The sequence below is a fragment of the Culex pipiens genome, chromosome 2, assembly GCF_016801865.2.
Source record: "Culex pipiens pallens isolate TS chromosome 2, TS_CPP_V2, whole genome shotgun sequence".
NCBI classification, from domain to species: domain Eukaryota; kingdom Metazoa; phylum Arthropoda; class Insecta; order Diptera; family Culicidae; genus Culex; species Culex pipiens.
This window is the reverse complement of record NC_068938.1, coordinates 2,411,511-2,430,135: the sequence shown is the minus strand read 5'-3', so window position 1 is coordinate 2,430,135 and position 18,625 is coordinate 2,411,511. Positions and strand designations below refer to the sequence as shown.

Here is an 18,625-nt window from a genome sequence, read left to right as displayed (position 1 = left end):
TTTTTTAATTTGCTCATATTTAAGAAATTAACTTTTAAAAATATGTTTCAAATCCAAAAATAAACAAACATTGTACATGTTGCATCTTGTATCCCATAATTTTCCTGAGGTTGTGATTTTGAAGGTTAATTTTGCTGTTCAAAATCTATGAAAATCACCCACACAAAATTATATTTTGAAAATCAGTTTACTTTAAAATCCACAAACTGCCAATCTTTGTTTAGGATTTTTTTTAATTTTATTTGCTGTGTATCGATAACACATTTGGAATTATTATTCAACTCATTTTGTAATTCCTATTACCTAAAAGAGAAAGTTTGTCATAACTCTCATAATGTTAAATTCTTTGAAATCTTCGGAAAAAATTTAAGCCTTCAGAATTTAAATACCTTGCATTTTTTTTTAGTTAATGAATTATATCAAACTTTTTAGTTGTCGTTATTCAAAACCTTTAGAAAAAAAATCTTCAGCTTTAATTACACAATAGTAGTTTATGCAACAAGTTGCAAAAAGAGGATTTTTTCAGCACGAGTCGTACATTTATCCAACGAGGTTCACCGAGTTGGATAAATACGAAGAGTGCTGAAAAAATCAAGTTTTGCAACGAGTTCCGTACAACATTTTATGCATTTCCAAAAAACACACAATGAGTGAAATTTTATGTCAATTTTTCATGTATTTTGTCAAAAAATCGTTCAAATAAAAAAAAATGTTGAAAAGTGTTACTTTTCAAAACAAGTGCTGAAAAGTTCAACTTTTCAGCACCCATTTGAGTGCTGAAAAGTAGAACTTTGCAGCATTTATTTTGAAAAGTGTTGCTATTCGACTCTGTTATTTTTGGTACAGAAAAGTAGGCTATTTCGTCGTTCATGAATGACAGTAAAAGTAAGTAGTTTCACGACGGAATTGCAAAAAAATATATTTGCCATTCATCTACCATAACATTTAAATACTGTGAATAAAAAAAACTAAAAATAAACAGTTTTTTTAAATTCCATAAAATCTTTTTCCTCCTCGCCCCACGGATTACTAGCCGGAAACCCGGAAAAGGACCCAAAATTCGACGCGCTTATGTTCCATAATTGAGAAGCTCAAATTTCCCCAGTCCTCCCATCCCTTATCGCGTGCAGGCCTCGCTGCCTTTTACGAGTCCAAGATACCTTCAATCCGCCATCATCACAGTGAGCTTGTTCCGTTGTCCTACCTGGTCAGAGGACCACGCAGCTTAGTCCGCGAGGGTTTTTATGCGAGGGGCTAATAAAAGTCGTGAACCCTTTTTGCGACACTGACTCGGTGGGGTTGGGGGGGAGGGGTTGTAAAAATTTCAACGCGGGTAATTTTGCATCTGGGTGGGAGCGAAAGAAAAGAAAAGAGCGAAAAGAGCTTTCATTTTCCTTCTGGTTTATTGCGGGAGTTGTTTTTAGTGGTTGGGATGTGGATTAAGGTTGGAAGAGGCAAGGTTGGTTGTAAAAACCGAGCAATGGATGTCATGCCGAAAGAACTTCGGTTGGCGAAAGAGGTTTATGAAGGTGAAGGTGGGGAGGAATTCTGGGCACTTGCCACATTGCCGTCACGGTTGCCCATTTCGGGACATCTGGATCGTGTGCATTGTGTGCAGTGGAATGGAAATAACTTGGGAAAGGAATTCGATTGCGATAGTGGTGAAGGGCGAATAAATCGATGCATCGTTACGGGCAGGGAAATTCCTTGAGTCGAGGAAAACGCAAATAAACTATTTTGAAACAAAAAAATGGTTCAAGTTCAAGAAATTCAGGAAATAATAATTATTAAGTTGCCATAACTCAAAACAGGGTTGCCAAATATTCAAGCTTGTAGACTTATTGGCCAAAATATAAATGTCCAATTTTGGCTCGTTGGGCTATAATTTGACTCCAAATGATCTGAGAGTTTGAAACCCAAATTGGTGGCTAATATGCACTATGGGGTTTCAGGCGGCCATAAATCGAAAAACCGACATACTCTAATTATTTTTTTGGTATTTTTTTTCGAAAATAAACATTCTAACTAAGAAAAATCCGGAGTTTGAAAGTTGTAGGTTCAAAATTCACTGAATTGCAGACCTTCAAAGGCAAAAATGGTAAGAAAAAACATGTTTTTTGACAAAAAAAATGATTATTTTTCATAGTTGTACTGTGTAGCTGTTTATGTATTTTTTCCTGCATCATTATATATATTCAGAAAGGTAATTGATTCAACTTTTCAATAAAATTTTACAAAACACACTTTTACAGGCTAAAAAAAATAATAAAAATCAAAAAAGATGGATTTTTGTTCAAAATTTAGTTTTTTTCAACTTTGTTAATGGAGTACTTTTTTTGTGTGCATTTGTGCGATCTGAAAATTTCCCAGCTTAAAATTTGAACCATGTCCTAACTTGTCTCCAAATTTCAAAGTGCACTTATGTGCACTTTTTGAGTTATGCCATTTTGAACATTTTGATTCATGCAAGAAAATTAATGATTTCGCGCATACGCTTGGTTAAAATCACAATATTTACCTGCGGAGGCAGAAATGACGTACCTGCTATGTATGTTTTGGAATTGATTTGATATTCATGACTTTGTTGGTACTTAGGTACGTTTAATAAAATTAGAAATACCTATGCTAAGTATTTAACAGCAACAATTCTTCGAATATTCATATCAGTTAGTTGTTGTGTTCTTTTAAAAATATGGATAATAATACCGTAGTGTCCATGTTCGATGTAACGAAGCACCATTCTGAAAATGTGAAAACTGCTTTCGAGTATATTTGTAAGAATTACAACATTGCAGAACCATCACATGATCTACTCAGGGAAAAACTACGCATGTTGTTCTGTAGCTTTAAAACGAGGTATACAAAAGCCCATAGAAGAAGTTCATTTTTTGAGTCAACAATTGATTACATAGTGAGTTTGATTTAGAAGGATTTATCGTGGAAAACGTGAATTTAACAAGTGGATCAACGAAAAAACGTGGACGAGAACCCAAAGAGTTTGATGCGAAGAGTGATAGGAGTGTTCGACGTACCATTGATAATGAATCATTGGATCCTAAAGTGGATTCAATTCATAAGGCTTTGTTAATGGCAAGGAGAACAGCATTTAAAAGGCACGATGTGAATGTAGTTAAAGTGATAGGACACCTCCTGAAAAATCAGGATTACTTTTCTAAAATGTACGTTCAGTTAACTAACGACCGACAGTTAAAAACGCCGGAAGAAGCATTTGCGCTGATTATCGAAGCACACCTTACTAAGGCTCAGTATGAAATATTTCATTTTGATTGCCCTTCGAGATATCCGCCTTACAATGTTATAGCAGGTGCCAAAAAAACATGCGCACCTCCTGTTGAATTCATCGAAGGGTCAGCCTCGAAGATAAAAGTGGAATTGCAAGCTCTGATGAATCATACGGCATCTAGAATACTTCAAGTAATAAGGCAGGATGTGACAGATTATCTAGATAGTCATGATTTAGATTGCGCCGAATTGGTTTTATTGAGTAGTTGGGGAATGGATGGATCCACTGGATATTCTCAATTTAATCATTCATTGCCAGAAGGTAGCATTGATGATTCCGATGTCTTTGCTGCAACGTTAACTCCCATCCAATTATACGTGCATAGTGATGGTAAACATATTTTATGGCATAATCCTACACCTCAAAGCATCAGATTTTGTCGACCAATTATGTTACAGTTTATTAAAGAATCTAGAGAAATCATCCTGAAAACAAAACATGATCTGGAAAAAGAAATGTGTGAATTGACACCTTTGAAAATTGATCTTCCGGGTGATAAATTCGTGTTGATCGATTTTAATTTTGTTTTGAGTATGATAGACGGAAAAGTGCTGACATATATTACTGGTTCATCATCGATGCAAAATTGTCCTATATGTGGGGCAACACCTAATATAATGAACTCCATCGAAAAACTAGAAGAAGGATTTACTGCCAATGAAGACACATTATACTATGGAATATCTCCACTTCATGCTTGGATACGGTTTTTCGAATGTCTGTTACATATTTCATATCGGATGGAGATCAAACAATGGAGGGTTACGAAGGATCTTAAGCTGAATTATCTTAAACGAAAAAAGATGGTTCTGGAAGCATTGCACAAGGCATTTGGATTTAGAGCTGATCAACCAAGATCAGGCGGTAAAGGTACGAGTACTACCGGAAACATTTGTAGGAAAGCATTTTCTAACCCGGAACTTTTAAGCAGTGTATTGGGCATTGAAAAAGAGTTGATCGAGAGATTTCGTAATATTTTGATAGCGATCAACTGCCAAGAAGCCATTAATCCTGAAATATTTGATGAATATTGCAAAGATACATATAGGTTCTATTTAGAACACTACGAATGGTATAAAATTCCTGCAACTCTGCATAAAGTGCTTGCTCATGCAGGTGATATAATTCTTCATTCTCCTGCTCCTCTTGGTGTTTTGGCAGAAGAAGCCGCTGAATGTCAACACAAACATTTGAAATTATTTCGTTCGCATTTTGCTAGAAAAAGATCACGAGAAGCAAATTTAATGGATGTATTTTTAAGGGCATTGCATGAGTCGGACCCATATTTAAGTTCAATGTGGGTAAGCAAAAAACATACCAAGAAAGTTTGCTCTTCATACCCAACAGTTGTTAGAAGTTTCATGGTTTTCGAGGATTCTGAAAGTGATACAAGTTCTAACATAATGAATGATCTTATGGATGCTGTTGATGAAGTTGACGAAGATTTTGAAGAAGATGTTGTGGACGAAGATTAGATTTTTGACAGATGAAGTGCATTGAGATATATCTAGTCATGTAATATTTATTAAGTGTTGGTCAATAAATTTTTAATAATCAAATTAATTGCATTTTCATAAACATTCCTTTGTTTCCTCCCCTTCTGTGATGGTACAATGTTCCAGAAAATCCTAAAACATCGTAATTTTTTTTTAATTTGGGTGGTGAGGGGGGAGGGGGGGGGTCAAAGAGAGGTAGATTTTGACTCAAGAGGAAGGGGAGGGGGATTGAAAGTAAACGAAAACTATAACAAAGCATAAGCCGCCATTCCGTGCATCAAACAGACAGAGCAAGGATATTAAAATTCACCATTTCAATGCATGTGGGCTCAAATGTATAAAAAAATCGAAAAAAATCGAAAATTTAACTTTTTTTTTGAAAAATATCAAATTTCATTTGTTTACATGATAATAAGTACAAACAACACAAAAAAGTCACAAAAAAGTGAAAAAATATTTTTGGCCGCTCGCTTCTATGGAAATACCCCATAGTGATATGGCGGTGAAAATTTTTTGAAAAATGCATTCGATAATGTGAAAGGCAATCAGAAATATCAAATAATTTGTGGTAGCTAACTTGAATTTAATGATTGGAGAGTAAAAATCACGAAATCATATAGGCTCAGCAATGCCTTTCCAGACATTCCAATATCAATTAGGACATTCCACCTTGATCTGATTCAGCCCATCACTTAGCTTATTAAATCAGACAGCTAACACCAACCGAGCTAGCACCTTCCCCCTTCGACCAATCCCAGACTAAACACGAAAAACTCGATCAATAAGCTAATTAACACTGTGACAATTAAACGAAACGAAGGTGGGCGGGTGGTGTCCCCAAGAAGAACAGGGTTTGCTATTGATTTTGTGTCCACCCTCGCATCTATCACAATTTCCTCCTTCCTCCCCCAAAACGGGTGGGAAATTTATTAATTATCATTCATTAGTCCCGAAAGCCCAGCCTCACGTAAAAGCTTCACCCTCCTAAGCCCACGCAAAGTTGAAGGGAGTGGGAGAAGGGGGCGAGCTTTTTCAATTAAATTATGCGTGGGACTCTCCGTTGGAACTGTTGGAAACCTGCCCGTAGTGCGCTTGTTAGAAGGACCTGGGCGAAGCATTCTTGGAAGCACGAAGTCTGTGAGTCGGTACGAGGGTTCAAGCTGTCTGGGAGCGAAATTTGAAATTGCCTGTATCCGATAGCAATTTCGGAATTCCTTCGGCGAGGGGCGATCTTAAGTGGAGAGTGCCATTTTGATGAAGGAGGTGTCAAAGTTGCTTGCAGGGGATACTACAGTATTACTAAATTACTAATTAACCTTGAAAGAATTTTAGGAAAAATTTCCAGCCTTAACAAAGTTATTGAATTCAACCTCAAACTCACAAACAAATACGCAACTTTTAAACCCCACATAAAACCCCACCCGTTCAGGTAATGGAAATTAATGGCACTTTATTAGCACCCATTAACGGGAATGGCCATAAAAACCGTTCCGTGAGTCAAATATTTACTCCCCCCGAAAAAAGGTGAAATCGTTAACTCTTGGACCGTTTCAATGGTCGATTTTGTTTTTGCTGTTGAATTTCTTCGGAAAACCATTCCACCAGTGTTAAAGTACCCCCAGCGACCATTAATCACCGATTGCAGCACAGCTGTTACCTTTTTGGGTGCTCGTCTACCTCGAAAAAAAAAAAACAACTTCCCTCGCAGTTTTTCATGAATGGAAACTGTGCCAAGCAGGTGAGATGGGGGAGGATTATTGCAAATCGTAACGCGAGCCCTTTACGGAATGGACCATTAATTCTGGTTAAATGGTTTCCACATTGATTGATTTTTTTGTATAATATTTTACCTCACGAGAAACCTTAAATAGAGTCAGCTTTAATGCGTATAAGACTAAAGAGCAATTCCAGCTCAAATCAGGAATTTTTCTGGTACTTTTGTACCCGACCCTCTCCGATTTCAATGAAACTTTGTAGACATGTTATCCTAGGCCTATATAAGCCATTTTTGTGTATATGGAACCAATAGTACTCGAAAATAACATTTGAGAAGGGCGTAAGGTATTTAAATATTTTTGTATTTTGTAATTTAAAAATTACTGTATCTCGAAGCCGTTGCGTTGTACCAAAAAGTGGTCAATAACAAACTTGTAGGAAATTGGACGGGCTTTCTGAAAAAAATACACTGAAACAAAAATACACGCCACTTCTATGGGATTTTTCAATTTTTATGTTTAAAAGTTAAATTTCAAGGTGATGTCACGATTTTTTTTCGCTCAAAATTTTTGAGGAAATAGCCTAAAATGTTACCAAAAGACTGACGAAAAATGCAGGATGGTATGTCTCTCCTAAAAAAATACAAAAATCATTTACTAAAACTGTTTTTTTGAAAAGTGGTCTAAACGTCAAAATTTTCAAAAACCGGCAGTGGGAATCGATTTTCCAGACAATTTTACATAAAAGTCTCCGTATTGACCATTTTCCTAGCTCCAATCCTTGTGAAGATACAGCGGTTTTAAAAATAAAAATGTTGAAAAAACGCGTTTTTTGGTGGTTTTTGACAATTTCTATATGACAGACTTGGTTTTACAGTCTCGAAAATATTTTTACCGGAAAGCTCGTCCAATTTCCCATAAGATTGCCTTGGACAGCTTTTTGATTTATATCGTTTTTATATTTACGTAAGCAAATTTACTATCCTGGTTTCTACCACACTGAAAAAAATATTCTATTTTTAGTTATTAGCAATGTAATAAAGCTTATATCTGTAAGCCCATACATCCAATTGAAAAGCTGTCCAAGGCAATCTTATGGGAAATTGGACGAGCTTTCCGGTAAAAATATTTTCGAGACTGTAAAACCAAGTCTGTCATATAGAAATTGTCAAAAACCACCAAAAAACGCGTTTTTTCAACATTTTTATTTTTAAAACCGCTGTATCTTCCCAAGGATTGGAGCTAGGAAAATGGTCAATATGGAGACTTTTATGTAAAATTGTCTGGAGAATCGATTCCTACTGACGGTTTTCAAATATTTTGACGTTTAGACCACTTTTCTAAAAAACAGTTTTAGTAAATGATTTTTGTATTTTTTTAGGAGAGACATACCATCCTGCATTTTTCGTCAGTCTTTTGGTAACATTTTAGGCTATTTCCTCAAAAATTTTGAACGAAAAAAAATCGTGACATCACCTTTAAATTTAAGTTTTAGACTTAAAAATCTAAAAATCTCAAAGATGTGGCGTGTATTTTTGTTTCAGTGTATTTTTTTCAGAAAGCCCGTTCAATTTCCTACAAGTTTGTCTTTGACCACTTTTTGATACGACGCAACGGCTTCGAGATACAGTAATTTTTAAATTACAAAATACAAAAATATTTAAATACCTTACGCCCTTCTCAAATGTTATTTTCGAGTACTATTGGCTCCATGTACACAAAAATGGCTTATATAAGCCTAGGATAACATGTCTACAAAGTTTCATTGAAATCGGAGAGGGTCGGGTACAAAAGTACCAGAAAAATTCCTGATTTGAGCTGGAATTGCTCTTAATATAACTTTAAAATTGCGCTTGAAAAAGTATTTTTGAAATTGCATTTCTTCTTGATTTTTTTTTGTCGATTGGAACTATGTTCCTCACTATCTTAACAAAATTTGAAAACGATTGGACATTGGGCAAAGGCCACACAAGGGGTTTACAAATCACTTCAATTCAGGAGGTCTAATCATTTGAAAAAAGACATTTTTTTAATCATTTCTGCTGAAAAAAGGATGATTTGAAAACCTGCTGACGGTATTTTTGAATCTACAATTAACCACAGGGATCAGCTTTTCAATTAAAAACATCATTTTGCATTTTAAATTTTGTTGCTTTGTAACTTTGCACGATAATAAAAAAGTGTATTTTTTCGATTAATAATTGTGTTACGTAGGGTTATATGCAGAAACGACACAATTACAATTAAATTGATTAAATGACCACAAATAAACTTAAACAATATCTGAACACATTTTTTTACAAAGCGAATTTTTCAATGAGCCCCAACATTTGATATGGAGCACGATATAAAATTTTATACGTGTAAAGTAGGCCGTCCCAAAAAAAAAATGAAAAGTTGTCAAATCTTTGGTGCTCACCCCTAGAATGATTCATTCGGATGTCAGGAACAATGTTTCCATACAACAAAAAATTCAAAAAAAAATGGTTTACAACTCACGCACTGAGCTTGAATGAAAAAAGTGCCTTCTTGTAGTATTTTTAATATACGCGTAACAATCATACTAATGTCATTCAAATTTGGTCGCCTTGGGCTTTCTGTACATACATGGTCCATAAAAGTTTGTGTTTGGGCATGGCAGGGCGTTTTAAGATGAAAAAAAATATTACTCCCCAAAACAAGCCAAAATGTTATAATTTTTGAATGAAAACCTAATGTTTTTTCATGAAATGTTATTAACAAATGTCGTTTTTGAGCGAGCAAAATAAAAATATCCAAAATATATGTTTGTAATCATAGTAGCCAATGTTTTAAGCTAAAAACGCTTATTAACTGAGTATTTGGAAAATTTGACACTTTTTGTTCACTAAAATGCAAATATCTCGGCTTTGTGTGGACAAACATTGAATGTTAAAAAAAGCAAAATGATCACCGTAAAATTTTTTATATGTTTAAAACATTATTTGATATCACGTGACGGAGGGGCGGTACGACCCCTTCCATTTAGGAACAAGCGAAAAAAGAGGTGTTTTTTCAATAATTTGTAGCCTGAAACGGTGATGAGGTAGAAAATTGGTGTCAAAGGGACTTTTATGTAAAATTAGACGCCCAATTTGATGGCGTATTCAGAATTCCGAAAAAAAGTATTTTTCATCGTAAAATACACTAAAAAAATTAAAAAATACTCCCAACGGAAAACGTTACTTGACAGTACATTTTTTGGAACATGTCATTTTATGGGAAATTTAATGTACTTTTCGAATCTACATTGACCCAGAAGGGTCATTTTTTCATTCAGAACAAAAATTTTCATTTTAAAATTTCGTGTTTTTTCTAACTTGCTGGGTTATTTTTTAGAGTGTAACAATTTTCTACAAAGTTGTAGAACAGCAACGCAAAAAGTTACTTTTTCAAAACTTTTTTTCGTAAAATCGCAATAACTCGTGATGTTTATAAGCAAACCCCGTATGTCTATATATCAAAATTTTTGTAATTGTCTGCTCTACAACTTTGTATAATATTGTTACACTCTAAAAAATAACCCTGCAAATATAGAAAAAAACACGTAATTTTAAAATGATGACTTGTTCATTTGAAAATCAATTCGAATTTGCAGATTATTTATTTATATTAATTTTTGCAATTCTGCTGTGAACATTTTTCAAATTGTGATATTTGAGCATGTGCATTGATACTTACAAGCTCAAAATGGGGAGGGGGGAAAGAAGTTCTTGCAAATTAGACAAGGGGTGAAAAGGAACGAAAAACGTTGAAAACCACTGTGTTAGACAAACCAGACAATTTTCTAGAATCCAACCTTCAACCAGAGCTGTTAAATGTATTGAAATTAAACGAACCATTAGCCCGTACAAACCAGCTCCGTACAATAAATTGTATGCCACTATTAAAAACCTTGCTCCCACTTTCGGGCAAAGTAGTGCCGGAAGAGGAATAAATCTTCCGTACGTAACCTTGTGCCTTACTCTCAACTCCTTCTGTGGCTGGGCGTGCTGCAGCTTCCTTCCGGTGTGTTCCCGGTTCCGGCGTTGCACACGTACATCACGGATTTATCAGTAACATAAATTTCCGCTAAATTTACTTCTTGACAAAGTTTGCCTCCGGTCGCGGTCTCATCCACCTAGCAGTAAGGTGTCTTGTCTTGCTTTTTTCTTTTTTTTCTGATGAAGAGAAAAAGTAGGGTAACGAGATAAATTCAGTCGGAAGTTGGATGCCCACGGGGGATGGAAAAGCTACTTTTCTGAATGTTATTTTGCCTGGAATGACTGATACCGAGGAATTGTGAAACTACTTCCTCTGTTTTATTGACACACGCAAACTGCTATTTGTATCCCTTTCCAGGTTTTGTCCAAAATAAATCCCTTAAATGCTGTGGTGAGACATCGAAACAAACAGATTTTTCTTAGCTCTTTTGTGTGTTTGTGTGTGTTTTTTGGGGGGGATTGGATCATTGCTTATTTTCCTCCAACATTTCCATCGCTTGTTGTTGGTTCTTCCCCGGAGGCTACCCGAAAGACACTTTCTTTGCACAGTTTAGTCATGTTGTACTCAGACATTGCAACCGTAGCACAAAGAGACACTCTAGACTAAGATTTTAAAATGTTTTAAAAGTAGAAATAATAAATTTTAACTATGAAACTTATGCAACACATATTTTGCCCCAGAAAAAAAAACATAAATTTATTTTAAACCTTTTCAAAACAAATCGAAGGAAAGTTGACACACACAACAAAAAAGACTATCCAGTTTCCCTGGGAGTTTTCCATTCTTCGATGCAAGAAGAAAAGTCTCTTGCTAGGAATGGGCCTTGGGAAATGCGATAGCCGTGGGAAAATTGTTGCAAAACTACCACGCTCTTTTGTGAATCCCACCCACACTGACTGACTTTGATTCTTCTGCCGATGTGGCGAAGAAACTCCGTCACTCACTCACTCGCAGTCTCTTTTTGTTGCGGAAAAATCACAATTCTTTGAGGCGTTTTCCCTGCCGCGACGACATGGACCGATTTTTTTTTTCTTCTTTTTACCGATGTCGAACGATGTCAATTGTGTACTTTGGGGTGTATTTGCGCTGAGGAATGCGAATGGGAAATGGTGGTGGTTAATCAATCAAACACAATGAGCGAGTAGGTGAAATGAAGTGAAGTATGGAATGATAAGAACATATGGAGCAATGATGTGTGAGTACAATGAAAGCAAATGGAAGGTGTTGCTAACATGTACTCAGAGGAATGAAAAGATGAATACAATCGAGAGAGAAAAAAATATCGCTTGCTTAATTTTGAGCAGTGCATGACAAATCAACAAAAAATAACTGTTATTTTATATATATTTTTTTAATGAGGGTTCCGGGTTTAATTTAAACAAATTAATCAATCAAATGTTTTAAACGATCAATAAACCGATGCACAGTGGGAAAAAGGGCCCAAAAATTACCGCAGTAAGGTTTCGCGCAAACCATCAATTGCTATATATTAAAAACTTCGTTTTTGAACCAGGAACAATAATCTGATGAAAAATTGCTCTGCACGGACCGGTGGCCAGAGTATAAGCCACTGGAAGATCCGGATTTTTGGAATCAGTATTAGATTTTTCCAATTATGAACTGATTTACATTCTCCTACTATGAAAAGTCATGCAAAACAATTCTAAAATAATATCAAATACTATAGGACCCATTGGAACCGGTTTCACCGAACTCCGGTGGCCACTTCCGGAACCACATTATGAAACAGCGTAAACTAGTCATGCGACGTATCAAACTTCTTGATTTTGGACGGAGATTTAAATTTTATTTAAAATTTACGGTCAAAGAGCAGAAAAATACATTTTAAGGATACTCTCCAAACAAAATCAAGAAGTTTGATACGTCGCATGACTAGTTTACGCTGTTTCATAATGTGGTTCCGGAAGTGGCCACCGGAGTTCGGTGGATCCGGCATCCGTAAAATATTTTTTATAAAAAAAAATACTTAGAAACTGCTAAAATTTTCATTAGATTCTTTGAAATTTAACTTCATTAAATATTATTTTAGGAAAATTCGCACAAAAAGAAGATAAAATTCAACCATATTTTTTTATATTTAAAAAAAATGTATACTTCATTGAAAACAAAAAAAAAATATTTTTCAGAAGTATATTTTTTTTAATCTGGAAAAACTTCATCAGTACTATTCAGGATCGAAGCAACCCGCGCGCGAGGTAGGATGCGAAAAGTTTTCGCTGTCATTTTTAGTGGGATTTTTTTGTGGAAATATTAGTTTTTTAAAAGGAAAAAACGAAATGCCTGTGAATGCCAGTGACCACGGTGGTAGCAAAAGTGCACCGGTTCTGGTGGAACTTTTTGTTCAAGATCATTTGAAGTCCGGGCCACGGTCCAATTCCACGGTTTCGTGCTTTCGGCCCATCTCTTCCAAGTGTTCTTGCCAAAAGAAGATTAATTTGATTGTGTGTGTCGAGTGGCTACAAGATAAAAAAAATCAAAATTTCAATTGTGTGAAAAAATCAGGAAAATGTCGTGTCAGTGTCAAAACTAAACTAGAGAAGAAGGTTGAAAAGATGGCGTGGAAGCGAGCTACCTTCGAGCCGAAGCGTCCAGTGGTCGTCATGGAGGAGCATGGCTTCCAACCGGCAACAGCCCATAGAGGAAAGGCAACATCGGTTTAGCGGATGCAACGGCTCAGCAAGCCACATTGGACACTGAATTTGGATGAGAGCGTTCTTATTATTTCGTGTTGAGTTGTGGAGTACACTAATTTTGTTCCTCATAAAATGGCGGCATGACGTTGAATTTAGACAACAAACTTTGAGGAGATGAGACTACTGCAGCTGTTACTAAGCTGTTACAAAAATAATTCGGTGCCTACTGCGACCGATAGGGTTAGCTCGCTCCGTACTTAATCTATTTTCAATTTATGGTAGTCCATCCTAATTTAGGTGAAGCATATATTTATCACTAATCAAGTTACTTTTTAGTAATGTTTGATGTCCCTAACCCTTTTTCAGTTTTGTGCAAGAATGGTTTAATTGTTCTCAAAAAAGACGTAACATTTGATGCCCATGGAATTTTTTATGTGTATGGTAGAAGTTTTCAGTTAATATGGTTACATTTTTTATGTTACAAAAGTTACATGTATCATTAGCTAGTCCTTGTCACAAATTTTTAGATATTCACATCTCTTTGCAATGCTTTGTCTGCTTTGGATGATGTCTAAGATTTAATTTTATGTTTTATTTCAGCGCTGCTGATTTTTTAACTGCATTTTTGATTTACTTGTTTTAGTTTAAATTCAATAATTTTAGCTTTACTACAATTCAACCATTTTCAGTATTTTTATTCTTGAATTTTAAATGCTGAATCTAGTTTTATAACTTATACTTCTTTACAGTCTCTTTTCCGGGTTTCAACAACATTTATTGTACATTTATTCACAATGGTTTAAACAAGAAATTTATCAAACTTATATTTTCCATAATCCATTAATAATTTTAACTCAACAGTTTTTGGATCCATCTGGTGTCTACATTTCAAGAATATTCGATAGAGTTTTGTCTGATTACAGGTATCTATTGTAAAATTAAATGTCAGGTCCGCTATTAGAACCAGCTGCTAAAATTGAGACTATAAACTGTCCACATGATATTGAAACTAGGCCTTGACAACTGTTCCGAAGCTCTTGTTCTCTACATCCCTAAAAGTTTGGTTTCAGCCGCTGCATATTATTTTCTTTGCACTGATGTTTTTGTCAATAAAATTATTGTTTTCAATAACAAATAATTTTTAATATTATTGCATGTAATATTCTCATCCAAGTTCCTGTCCCTTAAAATAACATTTATATGATTAAATTTTATAATAAGTTATATGGGACTATTTAATATTTAGTACAAGAATTAGTTGTAGAATAAGATCATTTTATTTTATTTTTTTCTTTGATTTGAACTTCGAAACATTTGTTAAGATCTGAGGACATATTTTTATATTTTACATTATTATTATATTTGTGATATTTTTTATTTAATATTTTACATCTATTATATTTATCATTATTATATTACCATTACCATTAGACCATTACTTTCTATATTTCAAATGGCGTTGAAAAACTTCCAACATCATTGTTTTTGAGGACCACTTTAAATACCATCATGGAGTCTTTTTAATAAAATTCAGTAGTTATTTCTTGTTAAGTCTCGATTTTGGAATCAGTAATATTTTTGTTAAGCAGTTTTCCAAGACTTAATTGTTAATTAGTTTTCCAAGACATAATTATTCAATTGGATGAATTGCTATTTTTTAAGCATTTCCAATAAATGACAAACCTATGTCTGCCTACTTTTTTGATGTATTATTTTTATTTGCAATTGTATAATAAAATTCCTGCTTCCAAAATTGGGACAGTTGTTTAAATTTTAGGCTGTGAAAGCTGTTTCGAAGCCATTGTTACCTAGCCTTTACAATTCCAGCGGCTTTTGGTATATTTTATTTTACAAGCACCCTAATGTTCTTTTTTCTATAATTTGCTATTTTAATTTGTTTTATTTTCATTACAAGATAAGATATTCAATTGATTTATGTTGATTAAAAATAATAGATGCTTCGAAACAACTTCCAAAGTTTTTGGCATATATTGACTATTATTTGTTATACATTATATATTTTCTATTTGTTTTCATTATGTTATATAACCCATATTACCATATATTTCAAACGCCTAACAACCCCAAAAAAATACTTACCCCTCTCAAAAAAATAATCCCAGGACCTTCATATATTTTATGGACTGGATGAGGGAGTCGTGGATCGCCTGGCCCAAGTCACATGAATGTCATTGTCTATTTAATCATATCATAACAAATGGTTGGATTGAGAATGATAATCTTTTAAGGTCCTTAAAATATAAGTCGGTTACTAACCGAACCGTCTCAGTTGAAACATACTGTGGTCATGGCCAAGTCCTGCCAAGACGGGGGTACTAATACATACATACATACATACATACAAAAACTTCATCAATACTATTCAGAATCCTGTTTTATAGAAACGGGTGAAACTAAATGATTTTTTTGTAATTTTTTTTTAAAGTGAATCTGAGTTCAAATATATTTTTTTATTTTTTTGAATGAAAGATTCGGTCACTTTTTAAATTTATCTCAAAGTTTCTAGTGAAATTTTTGTTTTTTGTTTTGTTTTGCCCAAGACTTAGAAGAGTTTAAATGCAATATCAACTTCAATGAAGCACAACAAATACTTTCGTTTACCGCAAAATATTCATGCAATATTGACATTATAAGAAAAAATAAAGGGTACTCAATCTTAACTTAAAAAATATGCATCGCTATTGCACTTTGTCGATCTATTATGAGAAGCCAAAAAGAACACTTTCACACGCAGCGTAAAACGCGCAAGCGTAAATGTGCCCGCGTTTTTTTTACTTGTCGATCTTTCGAGCGAGAACGAGCCAGAACTTCGAATTTGATGTTCAGTTTGTGATTATGTATAAAACCAAAAAATAATAGGAAAAAATAGGGTAAAAATAAGACGAAAAACACTAATATGGCTGTATCTCTGGAAAAACATTTTGGAAAAGCTTCAAATTTTGGACCCAAGCAGTTTATGGCGCATGTTTTCGAATGGCTTTTTGTTTGAAACTAAATTCTTCTAATTTGATTGTGTTATCTGTAAAATAGTTCAAAAATAACCTCTACAAATGGCTGACCACATTTATTGGTCGAAAAATAAAATGTTCGTCTCCGACCCCATGGCTACAAATCTGAAATAGAAAATTGTGGGTTTTACGAGCGGGTTTCCAATGATGGAAGACACAAATTTTTAAGAGCGGATACAGACATCGCTCAAGTATTTCAGAAAAAGAGCTCTCAAAAATCAAACTTTGAGTTCCGGGTTTCGGGCCAAAATTCAATCGAAAGAGCGCATTTAAACCTTCAATTTAGTAATAGGATTTTTTCTGGGACGACTCCTCACCGCGCACGATTTTTTTCAGATTCCTGAGAAAAGCGTTTTTTCAAAAGCAAACCTTAAACCTTTCTTTTGTAAGAAAGACAAAAAGTAAATTTTACATCACGATATTATACGATACAAATGTAACCTTCCGAAACTACACTATTTTTCTTACTGTGTAGCAAGGATAGTCAAAAACGGATAATATTTGACTAAGTTAGAGTTTAAAAATTTGATTTAAAATTCGAATAAAAAAGTTATACATAGAAATTCCGCATAATTTTAGAGGCGGGAAAATCAAGGAATTGCCGATTTTCAATAAAAAAAATTCAAAAAATAATAATATGTCAGAAATTCTGAAGCAATCTGAATGAGACACTTTTTGTTACAATGATAACGCTATTTAATTGCACAAACATTTAATGCAAATTGCTTATATAATAATGTTTTCTAAAATTGTCCCAGTGTTAGTTTAATAATTACCGTTATTTATTTGAAGAACGTGATAAAATAAAAAAATAACTTAAAGGGGAGTGAGGATGCTTTCTGATTTCATAAATTTGTTTTTGTTCCGATCAGATTTTTTGTTTAAATTCTCTTTTCAAACATCCTAATCAAATCGAGTCCCACGTTATCATTCCCGAAATGCCCGCAATGTGTCAAAGTGCTTCTGGCACGTTTTCGGGATGGATTTCATTCAATGGGCGTCCAGATTACCCAAAAAAAAAGAGTTGAATTTACCACCACGAGGCAAGCACGTTAAGGGAATGAAAAGCAGAGTTATTCAAAAGCTGGCTTCGAAAAAACTGAAACTGTGCCACAGTTTTACATCATCAAAGTGAGCGGCGACATATTGACGTGGGGACACGGTGTAACAAAAGTTATAACATTTTCAAAAAAAAAATAATAAGAATCCATTGTCAAGTATTTGTTTATTCAAATAATTTTTTCAAAGGAAAACTTCAACTTACAATTTAACTGTGAAACAGTGTTAGGTCAAAAGTCAATCCAAACAGGTTTCACTCGACACACGGACGGATGCAGTTGATTAAACACTGCAAACATGTAAACGAAACCGTCAGCCCCTGTCGTTGAATGGTTCGTTTGATGATTTCCAGCTAAACTATAGGACAGCTGGTCCAGGACAAAATGTAATGGATTTTTGGTGTTGAACTAAGCTCAATATTGGCCTTAAAATAGCAGAAATGTGGAAATGTCAATTAAAAATACTACATCAAAGGAGAGATTGACATTGAATTTGTTTAAGCTAGCAAAAATTTAATGAATTCTCAGAAAATTTAATTTAAAATGTAATAAAAGCAATTTCTGGAATAATTTAACATTTGCCGATTATAATTCCATAAAAAGGACAATCCTTATGAATCCAATAAGTGTACTGCATGATCTCCGCTAGCAGCCAATTGTGCAGTAAATTGATTAAAGAGACAAAACCGTTAAACCAAACATGATTCTGTTCTGCAATTGAGCTCGTTACCGTCGTCGGCTTAAATTATGAGCCCATAAAATGAAACCATTTAACAAGGCACGCCAATCCACCCACCAATAGGGCAAACGCTTACAAAAAGCCATTTTATCCGTTTCTTTTTTTTTTAATTCTGGTTGTCACAAGAGCGTGGGTGGAAAAATAAAATCCTGCATCATATAATTATGACGTGGGGAGACATTAAAACCTACCCCGGAATGGGATAATAAAAATTCAATAAGTGAAAAATGTCGCATCATACGTGCAAGTTTTCACTGGTGTGCTATATTGTGTTATTTGAAATTATTTTTAAAATGTTTGGAAACACTAAAAGTGTGACAATTATGATTAAATTTAAAAATAATAACTGTAACAAAGCTGTATTGCCACAACATACCACTACCCCTACGAAAAAAAGAAACCCTTCTCATTCATGGAAAATTGAAACATAAAAAGCTCCCCCCATGTTGTAAGCCTGTGTGTTGCTACGAGATTGCAAAAATAATTGCCAAAAGCCAACGCAGCATCCATCTCACTCTCTCTGACTCTCGTTCAAGTACGGCGACATCATTAATTCGTAATGATCAAAAGGTACCACATGGCACGGTACCAGAGCGAATGCTACAATTTGATTCCGGAGGCCAAACGT

General features: G+C 34.5%; 1 protein-coding gene across 1 annotated transcript; it reads left to right on the top strand.

The window, feature by feature from the left end:
• The first annotated feature begins 2,921 nt into the window (after window positions 1-2,921).
• LOC128092912 (uncharacterized) lies at window positions 2,922-4,947 on the top strand. The gene has a single exon (XM_052708071.1). It carries the CDS (start codon window positions 3,088-3,090, stop codon window positions 4,777-4,779), a length of 1,692 nt encoding a protein of 563 aa, XP_052564031.1. The 5' UTR covers window positions 2,922-3,087; the 3' UTR covers window positions 4,780-4,947.
• Window positions 4,948-18,625: the final 13,678 nt, after the last annotated feature.